The following is a 13,418-nucleotide window of genomic DNA, read 5'->3' as shown; positions in this document are numbered from 1 at the left end:
ATCAATCTTTCTCTTGTTTGGCCTTCCTCTTTTTCTACTCCCTTCTGTTTTTCCCAGCATTATTGTCTTTTCCAGTGATTCATGTCTTCTCATTATGTTTCCAAAGTATGATAACCTCAGTTTCATCATTTTAGCTTCTAGTGATAGTTCTGATTTAGTTTGTTCTAACACCCAATTATTTGTCTTTTTCGTGGTCCATGGTATGCACAAAGCTCTCCTCCAACACCACATTTCAAATGAGTTGATTTTTCTCTTATCCGCTTTTTCACTGTCCAACTTTCACATCTATATACAGTAGGGCCCCGCTTCCCAGTGCTTTGCTTCCCGGCATTCCGCTAATGCGGCGGCTTTCATTCCCCATTTTAAAGCCGCTTTTGCGAGATTTTTGCGCGACGCACCCCATTATACTCACTGGGGTTCCGCTTTACGGCGATTTCCGCTGTCCGGAACGGAACCTGCCGTATAAGCGGGGTCGGCCTGTATAGAGATCAAGAATACCATGGTCTGAATGATCCTGACTTTAGTGTTCAGTGATACATCTTTGCATTTGAAGACCTTTTTTAGTTCTCACATAGCTGCCCTCCCCAGTCCTAGCCTTCTTCTAATTTCTTGACTATTGTCTCCATTTTGGTTAATGACTGTGCCAAGTTATTGATAATCTTTGACAAGTTCAATGTCTTCGTTGTCAACTTTAAAGTTACATAAATCTTCCATTGTTATTACTTCAGTCTTCTTGACATTCAGCTGTAGTCCTGCTTTTGTGCTTTCCTCTTTAACTTTTATCAGCATTCATTTCAAATCTGGTTTCTGCTGGTAGTATGGTATTGTCTTGGGTATACGAGAAACAGGATTCTGAGTTTTTTATTTTCATTGCACAACTTCTGGACACCCTTGCTTAAGTGGCATTTATTATCTTTTCATGCATTTGTTTTAAATTTAAACATATGAAGAGGAATACACAGACTATGTTTAGTTCTGTAAATATTTTTTATGGAAAGCAATGTACTCAGTGTAAACATCAGACTTGTTCTAGAATAATTCTTGTAGATATAACTAATGTATACTGCATCTTTCTATTTCTTTCCATCTCAGGTGGACAACAGGTACGAGGGCCTTTGGGACACAAGAGAGAAAGTTGTGGCATTTGGCTTTGATTACTGCTATTGGTCAGTTGATCCTGAAGATCCCAAATATGCATCTCAGGAAGTGGTAAGTGGTGATGACTTCAGCTTTTTTGTTGTTGTTGTTGTTCATTCTTTTTGTTTTTACTTGGAAATCTATAAGAAGAAATTTATTTGTTTGTAAAATCAGTAACACATTAAAACCAGCAGTTACTACTACTACTTCTTTTGGTATATATACTGTGTCAGACCAGTTATGCCCCCTTACAACCCACTCAGGATGTTCTTAACATTGTCCAAACTTCAAGATGGTTTGGAGCAGACTTGCAAATAAATACAAAAATGTACCATCCCATCTGTCAGTGACATAAGACAGAACAGTGGGCTTGGCAATAGATCTACCTGGAAGGAATCATTGCTTCCCATGGATTAAGTGCTAACTGCAGTGATTATTGTAATGCAAGATGTACTACAATTGGATGCTCAGGTTGATGTAAACCTCTGCTTCTACTGTTCCCTTTCCCCTCATCAGCCCATTGTTGGTTACATAGCAATCTGGAGCTTTTGCCTCGTACCCTAGCTTTGGTCTCCAGTCAGTAGCTGTGTGTTTCCCTCATTGTTTGGATTGACCATGGTGATATCCAATTGAACCCTTCTCCCTGCCTCTACCACCTTGATGTTCCTGAGATGATTCTTGGAACAAGATATGTGCATGTGGATATATATAGGAAACCTTGACTGATTTGTTTGGTTTTTTACTTTGTGTGAACTTGCTGTGATACAGTTTGAAAGTTCTTCAGAAAATAGCAGGAGAAGACATAAAGGGAATACACCATTTCTTCAAACCTTTTTCAGACTAAACATTTTAGAGCATTGTGAACATCAAGATGAATGTCCTTAACTAATATCTATAGTTGCACTTATATTCTGTTATCTTGTGTAGCCAGTTTTTAAACCCATTGCAATTTGGAAGAATGGATACAGATAGCCATTTGCAAACTGTTGTACATGCTGTTCCATTCCTGTACATCTGATTAAAAGGGGTATGTCAATATGAGAGAGAGAGAGAGAGAATGCAGTGGCTTGCTGTTTACTTTCTGATACTTGTTTGAGGCTTTTTATTTATTTAAGCCAGTGAAGAGTTTTGTGGACAAGCCTATCATGCAATGCCATTGCTTTTTATGATAGTCTTGTATACTGGAGGCACAGCAAGTTTCGACTTGTTATTCAGACGTTGACAGAGGAAATATATGGAACCAAAGAGTGTATTATGGACAAACATATCTTTGTACTTAACCATTAGTTATGTCCTTACAGATTGATACAACAAAACATTTAAGGGCTTGTGTTTGTCTTCCAGCTCTTTGCAACAAAGATTAATTAATAAGTTTGCTGAAATGCATCTCTGTCTACTATGAAAATTAAACACTTTTACTGACCGAAACTGGCACTTGGAATTAGATTGTGGAGAAATTGAGCTTGCTCACATTGCCAGAACCACAGACTATAAAGCTTTTGAGGAGAATTATATTATGTTACAGCATTTTAAAATTGCATGCTTTCCAAAAGCCATCAAATCTAGGTTTCAATCCCTGCAAATTTCAGGTTACTAGATTGTTTCCCTTTTCTAAACTACAAAACTGGTAATGGTTCCATAGGTGGTCTATTAGAATCGAGGCCCAGCCAAGAAACTACCAATAAAAGTATAGTCTAGGGCAGTCGTTTTGACATTCCTTCAGAGAACCCTTTAATTGTTTTAAACTGCCCAGAGAGCTTTGGCTATGGGGTGATATACAACTGCATTCAATCAATCAAACAAACCAACAAACAAACCAACAAACCCTTTCCATATTATCTTATTCGTTAAAAATACCTGCAATTGTGCCACTGAAATCTAGCATATAGCAGAAAATTCTGGAGCATGATCTAAGACACACATTCTGTGGAGTACTGGGCAGGCCTCACTCCCAACACTCACTTGTGACAGTGCATTGCAGTGAGGCCAAAATTCTATAGAGTGAAGCATGTTTGCTTGACTGATCTTCTCACTGGTGGGCCTTCCTAAGTTTCTGAAGAACCTCAGAGTGACTGGAACACACTGTGAAAATCACAGGTCTTAGATGGTCATGGTCAATTTTATATCACATTTTAAGAGTGAAAATAATGTTTTCAAAGATTTACTGCAACAGGTTGTTAGAATATTAAGAAATTTAAAAAAAATTATCAGCCCTGCTAATCTTAATCATGTATAAACAAACAGAGAGCTTAGGGCTATACAGTTTATCATATCTGCAGAGGCTAAGTAATATTTGCAGATTCTCCAAAGTCCAACTCTGTCTTGTTCTTTTGCAAGTTCTTTTTTCAAATTCAAAAAATTGTTTTCATGAGGTCACCTGGAATTTTTTAAAAGCAGAACTATAGAATTACTTTTTGTTCAGCAAATGTAATACTCCCAGTAAGCTATTTCCTGTAAAGGAAAAAGTCGGCTGGTATTGTATAAACCAATATATTTTATTTTAAAGGCACAACTAAAATAGCCTTTAAAAAATAGATTTGCCCTTAATTTACCCTCCCACCATTTAAAATGTGCCCTTGCTGATCAGTCAGCTAAAACTTTGGTTAATTAATCATATGGCACAATGAAGATTTTATCAAAACAAGACAAAGAACCTTGGTGCCTAGCAGAGCAGCTGGAAGTTCTTGTGCATTGAAGTATTTTATAAACATTTTCCTGTAAATATATTTCCATAAAAAGCCTCCAGACTGACATAAGAGCAAGAGGAAATGCTATTCATGGAGTAATATGACTACCATGTGCCAGTACTGGCACCTAGGGTTATAGCACTAAAGTTCTTTTTAGCACTGCTTTCATGATATGATAGAAATCTTAACTTTTCTCCAGAGTTTCATAGCTGGAAAACACACACACATTGCACACATGGAAGCCATTGTTAAAAACTATTCTGTCTGTTCTTTTTCTTCACTTTTCTCTATTCTTAGCTTAAAGCTCACTATCACTTGCCCTTGTATAGATTTTAATAAAAGACACCTTGAAAGAGCCTATCCCTTATAGAAATGACCACATTTCCTGATTAAAACCCCTACCATCTACTTAGTGTTTCTACAAATTAGATTGTACAGATAAACTATTTGATTCTAATCTAGACCATCACACTGCTAGTTTCAGTGTTTCTGATGTGTAAATCTACATATAACTCTTTATTCATATTAGAGATAACTGCGATGGAAAATCCAGATCTTCAATCCTGCTTTTGGATTGTCAATGGTGGTTCTTGGCCTGATTGACAGGTATCAACACAGCATTTATCTGTGAATATGCACCCTTCCCTTTCCTCCAGTTTCTTGGACATTATCAGTTCTACTACTTTTTTCGTCCAGCAGTTCATAACTATTCCATTCTCTCTGTGTTATTGTATTCTCATTTGGCAAACTGGGAAGGAACAAAATCAGATGAGTTTAGGACAATAACGCTTATGTTGGTTGAGCAGGTTATGTTGGTTTCAGAAACACATACAGGCATACCCCGCTTAACGTCGCTTCACTTAACGTCGCCTCGCTATAACGTACATGCTCCATATGCCTGTATTTCTCCAGAAACGCAGTGCAGCAGCAGAGGCTTTAGCACCTGGGGGTGGAAATAGACGCGATCGCGCCACCACAAATCAGCTGGGAGGCGCGATCGCGATTAGCTGAGAGGCGCGGCAGCACAGCAGCAGAGGCTTTAGCGCGCAGGGGTGGAAATAGATGCAATTGCGCCACCGCAAATCAGCTGGGAGGCGCGATCGCGATTAGCTGAGAGGCGCGGCAGCGCAGCAGCAGAGGCTTTAGTGCGGGGCTTTGAGGCTCCGCATGAAGGAGAGGTAAAAAAAGTTTTACCGTAAAAGGTTGTGCTTCACTTTAAGGACATTTTTGGTTTACATACTCGCTCTGGTCCCATTGAGTACGTTAATGCGAGGTATTACTGTACTTTTTTCCCCTCAACAAATTTAAAGAAAAATCTATAAGTTTTTACTTTGTAACTTGCCCTGTATTGATAGTATGGTATAAATAATATGCCTAATAATTATTAAATTATCAGGGAAACAATTATGATGGACCTAAAAAGGGTTTTAAATAACACACACGCCAACCCAGTAAGTTGCACATTGTGGTGTTACGTTGGTCACAAGAGCTGTTGCATATAAAACACATTTCAGTTAACATCTCATCACATTTTCTTAATACTTACAAACTCAAAGAAGAGAATAAAGAGTTTTAACAAAAAGAGACAGATCCCTGCCCTTAAGAAGGTTACAGTCTAAAAGACTAGACAGACAAGGGCAGGGAGGATATACATTACTGCTTTTAGAAGAAAGTTAATAGAATTATATGTTAATATATTTAGTAATTAGATAATGCTTTAGGTTAATTATCCGTAAACTTCAAACTAGATGTAGTTTACAAAAATGTAGAATTGATATTTCTCTACTAGATGCCCACCCACTTTTCTGAAGCTTGTAGAAGTTTCTAGCAGCCTCCTCTCAGAGATATCAAGGAGGCAAGCCTGTCATGATTGCCTCTCCCTAGCTATGCTGAATAGGTGGGGTCAGGGGTTGCTAACCTTTCTGGACCAGAAGGTACATTTCAAATTTTGAGAGAGTACTGGGGGCACCAGTCACAAAATGGCTGTCAAGGGGTGTGGCATAACACAAAATTAAAGAGTAGTCATTTCATTTATTTATTATTTGATTTATATTCTGCCCTTCCTCCCAGCAGGAGCCCAGGGCGGCATGCTGAAGTCATGCTGAAGCTGTCCCCATAAATGTATTTCCATACTAAAAAAATGCTTGACCTGTTGAATTTCTGTCTACCATACAGCTATTAAAGGCACTGTTCTTCCCCAATGCCAATGTGATGTTCCATATTTCTGTGTAAATAATTGTTGTGCATTTTTTTCAATGTTTATGGTAAGTGACCATGATATAATCGTGTGAGTATGATAAATAGTAAGAGTTGGGAAGGAGGAATGACAGTATGGAAGGTTGGTGAATGCTGCACATGATTGGTTGGGGGAATGCAGAATGACTGATATATATTTGACAGGTAACAATTGGATAGGGATTGAGGTTGGAGAGGGATAGGGTTTGACATTTCGAGGAAGAGGGCTGGAGGGTGTGTGTGGGTATGAGGGGGTTGTAGAGGATTATATAGGCAGGTTAATATTAATTGACAATACAGTAAAGACTGTTGGAACTGTACAAGTAAAGAACATATTTAGGAATCACATGCTTGAGTACTTGAAACGTAAACAATCCTGCTTAAGAAACATCTGTTAAACAAATAAACTTATTTGTTCTTTTTAAACATGCCTGGTTACTGGCCAGCTTTTACAAGAATACAAGGGTGACAAAATATAAACAAAAAGGGGGAAACAGGATCAGTGGTGGCAGCGAAGTACTTGAGAATGTAACTGTAGCAGGTTACTGAATGTGGGAAGATTCAGAACATATAAAGCGAGGTTTACTTCACGTTGCACATAGTTAATTATGGAATTCACTCCTACAAGATGTAGCAATGAGCACCAATTTGGATGGCTTTAAAAGGAGATTAGATTAATGGAGAATAAGGCTATCAAAGGCTACTAGCCACAGTGGCTGTATTCTACCCCCACTGTTGGAGGCAGTATATCTCTGTATACCAATTGTTGGGAATTGCAAATGGGGAGAGTACTGTTGCACTCAGGTCTTACTTGCAGGCTTCCCATCAGCATATGGCTGGCCACTTTGAGAACAGGATGCTGAACTAGATGGACCTTTGGTTTGAACCATCAGTGTTCTTTGTATGTTCTTAGATTCAGCTAACAGTCATAGAACAGTGCCAAAGGATGGTGTAGTGGTCAATATGTTGGAATTTGGCTGGAAAGACCTGGGTTCATATCCCTTTGGCTGGAATCCTTAGCATAGCTACCTGGGAGTAAGTTCCATTGGTGCTTACTTTTGACTGCATAGGTTCAACTTCTAAAACACACTGAGCATGAACAAAAGATCTTCAGCCAGCTGAAATGCAACCTTTAGTTTTAAATTAGAATTGCAAAAAATCCTGAAAAGTGTGTCTGTTTGAAGAAGTACCTAGCCTCTGCTTGATTATTTTCTTTATTCTCTGACTTTCTTTCTCCTAATTTGTCAAAAACTATAGAAATACTTGAAAGCCTTATCACTTCATTCACTTGCCAGAGCACTGAGGTTCCATCAGTTACCATGGTGTTCAGCAGATGACCTCTTCATTCCTGTTCTACATACACATACCACAGTGTTGCTCCACTCCTGCTCCATGCAGTCATGCACAGCACTACTGGTGGGGTGTTTGTTTCATCGTTTATGCCTCTGTGGATCTTTAATGATTTAATATCATTAGTATAATTGTGTTCTACACTGTATCAGTCTTTATTGTCTACCAGCAAATTGCACAGTCTGTGCCAAGGCTGGGAAATTCTGGGGTGGAGGACTGATTTGGAAAATTTTATGTATGTTGTAGAACTTAGGAAAACTAATTAATAAAGCATTAATAAATTGGTTACATGTTTCATGATACTGTGAATTTCCAAACAGAATTATAAATCTCTCTTTTCCTGTACAACTGTATAGTAGGCAACACCCCTACACCAAGACATCTGTTTAACAGATAATATTGTTTGCACACACTTCTGATATTTTCCATTATGTGATTTCGTTAGAACTGTTTACACCCTAGGGACAGGAGTGGATATTGTTGAAGCCAGGCATATAATGAGTCAATGCACATGAGATTTAAAGACAGGGATTTTATAAACAGTGATAAAAGATAGCTTGCAATTAAAGTGCTTTTGCTCTTGAACATATGTTTTCTTAAAATGTGTATATTTTGTATCCAAAGCAGCACTAAATCATAGTACAAGGATTTCCACTGGCACAACAGGACTTCCCCTCCTCCCTTGCCCCATGGCCCCCTAAATCTATTCTAGGGGTTCCTCCAACCCCGAGAGCGTAGAGGGAAGGAGAGGAGGAGAAGGTCCCATTGAATAAATGGAAATCCTTGTACTGATGGGGTGTGTTAATTGGGTATTGCTTTTTGTTAAAAGTGCAACTGAACAAAGTATGGGGGGGAATGAAAAAGAAAAAAATAAAAGCTAAAATTGGAAACAACTTTAAAAAAGAGGTAAAGTATCAAATATTATTTGGTTGGCAGATATGATCAAAGGATTATGATAGTAGAATACAAGAATACTGCTTGCAGGCTTCCCAAAGGCATTTGATTGGCTACTGTGAGAACAGGATGCTGGACTAGATAAGCTATTGGCCTGATCCAGCAGGCTCTTCTAATGTTCTTATGCTCTTAAGATAGAGACCACGATACAAACTGCAGAACGGCTAGATTCAGGCTGCAATGCTATGCATTATTACCTGGAAGCATTATGGAAACTATTCCTGAAAAATCTTTCATAGGAATGGACTGTGATGAAAAATATAATGTGAAATTGGGGGCTTCTGGAAGAAGCAAACACTTAGTAGGTGTGATGGCATTGGCTATAGCATCCACCAAGAGTAGGAAAGGAGACAAGCAAACCAGCCAAACCAATCCCTCATCTTTGTTGTTAACTTCACCACTGCCACTGGGGAAGGAAGGATCTGTCAATTTTGGTTTTCTCAGTTTCTGAGATTTTTCCAATCTTTAATTCAGTTCCCAGGGCTGGCACCAAAGGGCGGCCAGTTTGGGCCCTAGTCGAGGGCCCTGAAGGGCCCCTCGTTAGGGTGGGAGAGTAGCACTCCCCTTTTGCAATCATGTCAACCAAGATGACAGTGACAGCTTTTCTAAGGGGCTACTACTGCCCCCACAGCCGTCTTGGTTGATGGCACGCATGCGCAGTATGCTACGTGCGCACACATGCCTACAATCAACCAAGATGGTGGTATGGGCATCAGCCCCTTAAAGAAGCTTCTGCCACCATCTTCGTTGATGGCAGCCCTGCGCGCACAGTAGCAGAATGCAGGAGAGAGGTAGGTGGAACAGGTAGGAGCCACGCACCCGGCCAGGCTGGTACCGGCCATGTCAGTTCCCCACATTTATGCAGCAATTTGCTATTTTTTTTAACCCTCATGAAAATTCTTCAGCATTTTAGTGCATTTTAATGTAGTTTTGATTCATGTAAACATTTTTGCAAGCAATTTCTTATAACATGATGTGTTTTGTATGCTGTTTTCACTAATATAGTCATTCTTATGCTCGCTTGTCCCAATATATACATTTTTTGTAAACATCATTTGGTTAGAGAACTGCATTGCAAAATTTGGATAAGTGCGAATTTAGAAGGATGGCTGTATTTCAGTTCTCATATTGTTTTGGCAAATGTGAATTTGAAGGATCGGCTTTAAATGCAAATGGAAACAAATTTCTCCCACATCCCTGACTGCTACCAAGTGAATATATTTTTCCCCACCTTTGGGGGACTCCGCTAAACAGCTCTTTAACATTGTAAACTTTAACTGGCCTAAAAATGGAAATGGACTGCCTTCAAGGAAGGCCCTACCATGATGGGAAAATCAGCCCGCACTTCTAAGGAAGATACAGACCCAGTGCTTGAGCTCCTTCAACAATTTTAAAAAGAACTTAACGAAGAGTGGATTGCTACAATTAATCCTTTAAAGACAGAGATCAAGAGCCTTTCAGAGATTTGTGAGATCACTTAAAAATGCAGACGCAGCCCTTGATCTAGGCCTAAAACACAAGTCTGCCATTTCAGCATTATAAAGGGCAACTGCACACATTCACCAAAGGATGTCTGAATGGGAAGATTGCAACCGTAGAAATAACCTGATGACCTGAGGGATTCTTGAATCAGAAGGGAACCAAAACCTCTTTTCTTTCTTTAGCACTTGGGCTAATGATACCTTCCCTCCTCAAGGATGCACACCTTAACCTGGTGAGGGGGGTTGAGAGTGTCGAAGAAGTTGAGAGCAATGCCGTCAGGAGTCTACACAAAGAGGCTAGACACCTAGCAGTGTCACCCAAGGTGGAATGTTCGGGAAACAAGATTAAACGGGAAACCTATTAATACAACCATCATCCAAATCTGCGCTGCAACAGCAAACACAGAAGAAGAGGAATTGGAGAGATTTTACACAGAAGTACAGAAAGAAATTGATCACACACCAAAAAAAGATGTTCTGATAATCATGGGGGACTGGAATGCAAAAGTAGGGAACAGAGAAGAACTAGGAATTGTGGGGAAATGGGGCTTAGGAGATAGAAATGAAGCAGGAGAGAGACCTATTGAATTCTGTGAAGCCAATAAATTTGTTTCTTGCAAACACATATTTTGAGCAACCAAAAAGAGGACTGTACAATAGACATCACCAAATGGTCAATGTAGGAATCAAATTGATAATATAATTGGTAGCAGGAGATGGAAAAGTTCCATACTTTCTGTGAAAACAAGACCAGGAGCAGATTGCGGTACAGATCATGAACTGGTAATATCGAAAATCAGAGTAAAGGTAAAGAAGAAGAACAAAGCAATCATAATGCCAAAATACAATTTAAATAACATCCCAGAAGAATATAAAGATCAAATAAGGAACAGATTTGAGGCTTTAAACTTAGTTGATAGAGAACCAGAAGAACTATGGATTGAAGTCAGAGTCATTATCAGGGAAGAATGCAAAAAGACAATATCTCTACTTAAAAAGAGAGAAAGGCCTCAATGGATGACTGACGAAACTCTTAAAATGGTTAAAGAAGGAAGGAAAGGAAAGCAAAAGGAGACAGAAACACAGTCAGAACCCTAAATGCAACTGTACAGTGACTAGTACGTAGGGACAAAGAAAATCGTTACAATAGTTATTGTATAGAAATAGAAGAGGACAACAAGAAAAGGTAGAACAAGAGCCCTATTCCAAAAGATTAGAGAAATGAAAGGGAAATTTAAACCAAGTGTAAGGATGTTGAATAATCAACAGGAGAACACACTGACTGACTGAGATTAAATAAAAGGAAGATAGAAGCAATACACTGCAGAACTCTATAAAAGAGATGACAGATTCATTCACAGAGGAACGGTATGATGAAGAACCAGAAATTTTAGAATGTGAGGTGAAAGCTGCTCTTAGAATACTTGCAAGAAACAAATCAACAAGAACAGATGGCATACCAGTAGAGTTGCTACAAGTTACTGAGACTGAATCTGTCCAAATTTTGACAAAAATCTGTCAGCAAATATGGAAAACTAAACAGTGGCCCACAGACTGGAAGTGTTCAATGTCTATCCCAATTCCAAAGAAAGGGATCACAGGAATGTAGTAATTATTGAACTATTGCCTTAATATCCCAAGTAAGTAAAGTAATGCTCAAGATTCTACAACAAAGGCTGTTACCATATATGGAGAGAGAAATGCCAGATGTCCAAGCTGGATTTAGAAGAGGAAGAGATACCAGAGATCATATTGCAAACATACGTTGGATAATGGAACGAACCAAGAAAATCACCTTGTGCTTTATCAATTACAGCAAAGCCTTTGACTGTGTAGATCATGAAAAACTATGGAATGCTTTAAAAGAAATGGAGGTGCCACAGCATCTGATTGTCCTGATGCACAACCTGTACTCTGGATAAGAGGCTACTGTAAGAACAGAATACGGAGAAACGGATTGGTTCCCAATCGGAAAGGGTATATTTTATCGCCTTATTTGTTTAATCTACATGCAGAACATATCTTATGGAAAGCGGGATTGGACCAAGATGAAGGACGTGTGAAAATTGGGGGGAGAAATATCAATAATTTAAGATATGCAGACAATGCTATACTACTAGCAGAAACCAGTAATGATTTGAAATAAATGCTGATGGACGTTAAAGAGGAAAGCACAAAAGCAGGACTACAGCTGAATGTCAAGAAGAGTAACGACAATAGAAGATTTATGTAACTTTAAAGTTGAGAATGAGGACACTGAACATGTCAAGGATTATCAATACCTCGGCACAGTCATTAACCCAAATGGAGGCAATAGTCAATAAATTAAGAGAAGGCTAGGACTAAGGAGGGCAGCTATGTGAGAACTTGAAAAGGTCCTCAAATGCAAAGATGTATCACTGAACACTAAAGTCAGGATCATACAAACCATGGTATTCCCGATCTCTATGTATAGATGTGAAAGTTGGACAGTGAAAAAAGCAGAAAAGAGAAAAATCAACTCATTTGAAATGTGGTGTTGAAGGAGAGCTTTGTGCATACCATGGACTGAGAAAAAGACAAATAATTGGGTGTTAGAACCAATTTAACCAGAACTATCATTAGAAGCTAAAATGATGAAACTGAAGTTATCATACTTTGGACACGTAATGAGAAGACATGATTCACTAGAAGAGAGAATAATGCTTGGAAAAACAGAAGGAAGTAGAAAAAGTGGAAGGCCAAACAAGAGATGGATTGATTCCATAAAGGAAGCCACAGACCTGAAGTTACCAGATCTGAACAGGGTGGTTTACAACAGATGCCATTGGATGTCGCTGTTCATAGGGTCGCCATACGTTAATCAACTTGAAGGCACATTACAACAACGATACCTTCACCAATATACATTTGGAAGAGAAAGCCACTAAATGCATTCACAGGGCTTTAGCTCTAAAGCCACCTCAGGGACAGTGTCCTAGAGACATTATAATTAGATTCCACCATTACCAAGTCAAAGACAAATAATGTGTGACACTTGAGCAAACCCTGATCTCGTGTGCTGGAGAAAAAAATTACCCTTTCCTAGATCTGAGTAGTGAAACACTGGAAAAAAAGGCGCGAGTTCAAGAACTACACTGAAAAGCTGAGGCATGCTGAAATCAGATACAGGCAGGGATTGCCCTTCAAACGGATTGTAATCAGTAATGGAACTATGCTGACTGCTACTACCAATGAGGAAGCAAAAAATTACTTGGGAGGCTGAAACTTAATCAAGAAGAAGAGTCAGACTCAGATGACAATGATCTGAGTGACCCAGAACAAGTCTGTATGACTGACAAAGACGAAGAAAAATAGGAAAAAGCTGAGAAAGGAAAAATATAATGGCACCTGAAAATATCCATGCCTGGGATCTGTATCTGAAAAGAAGTGCTTTCTTAAGTCTACTTATGACATCTCTTACAGTTCATCAAAAATGGGTGTTAATAGTTGATCCACTTGTATTTGGTTTGCTATAATTAGTTAAATACAGGAAAGAACCTTGAGGTTGTTTTTCTTTTGTGCAGAGGATAGTAATAATAGCGGTATGGAGCAG

The 13,418-nt window shown here is 38.9% G+C and overlaps 1 protein-coding gene across 3 annotated transcripts in view; it reads left to right on the top strand.

Annotated features, from left to right (window-relative positions):
• The window catches only part of STARD9 (StAR related lipid transfer domain containing 9), a 217,018-nt gene that overhangs the window by 26,355 nt on the left and 177,245 nt on the right, over window positions 1-13,418 (top strand). For all 3 annotated transcript variants that reach the window (XM_061611273.1, XM_061611274.1, XM_061611277.1), the window contains one exon: window positions 1,093-1,209. In XM_061611273.1, the coding sequence (XP_061467257.1) occupies window positions 1,093-1,209 (117 nt within the window). The remainder of the gene's footprint in view (window positions 1-1,092; window positions 1,210-13,418) is intronic.

Source organism: Rhineura floridana, chromosome 2 (genome assembly GCF_030035675.1).
Source record: "Rhineura floridana isolate rRhiFlo1 chromosome 2, rRhiFlo1.hap2, whole genome shotgun sequence".
In the NCBI taxonomy this organism is placed as follows: Eukaryota; Metazoa; Chordata; class Lepidosauria; order Squamata; family Rhineuridae; genus Rhineura; species Rhineura floridana.
Note: the sequence above shows the minus strand (reverse complement) of the source record. Positions and strands in the feature narration are given on the sequence as shown.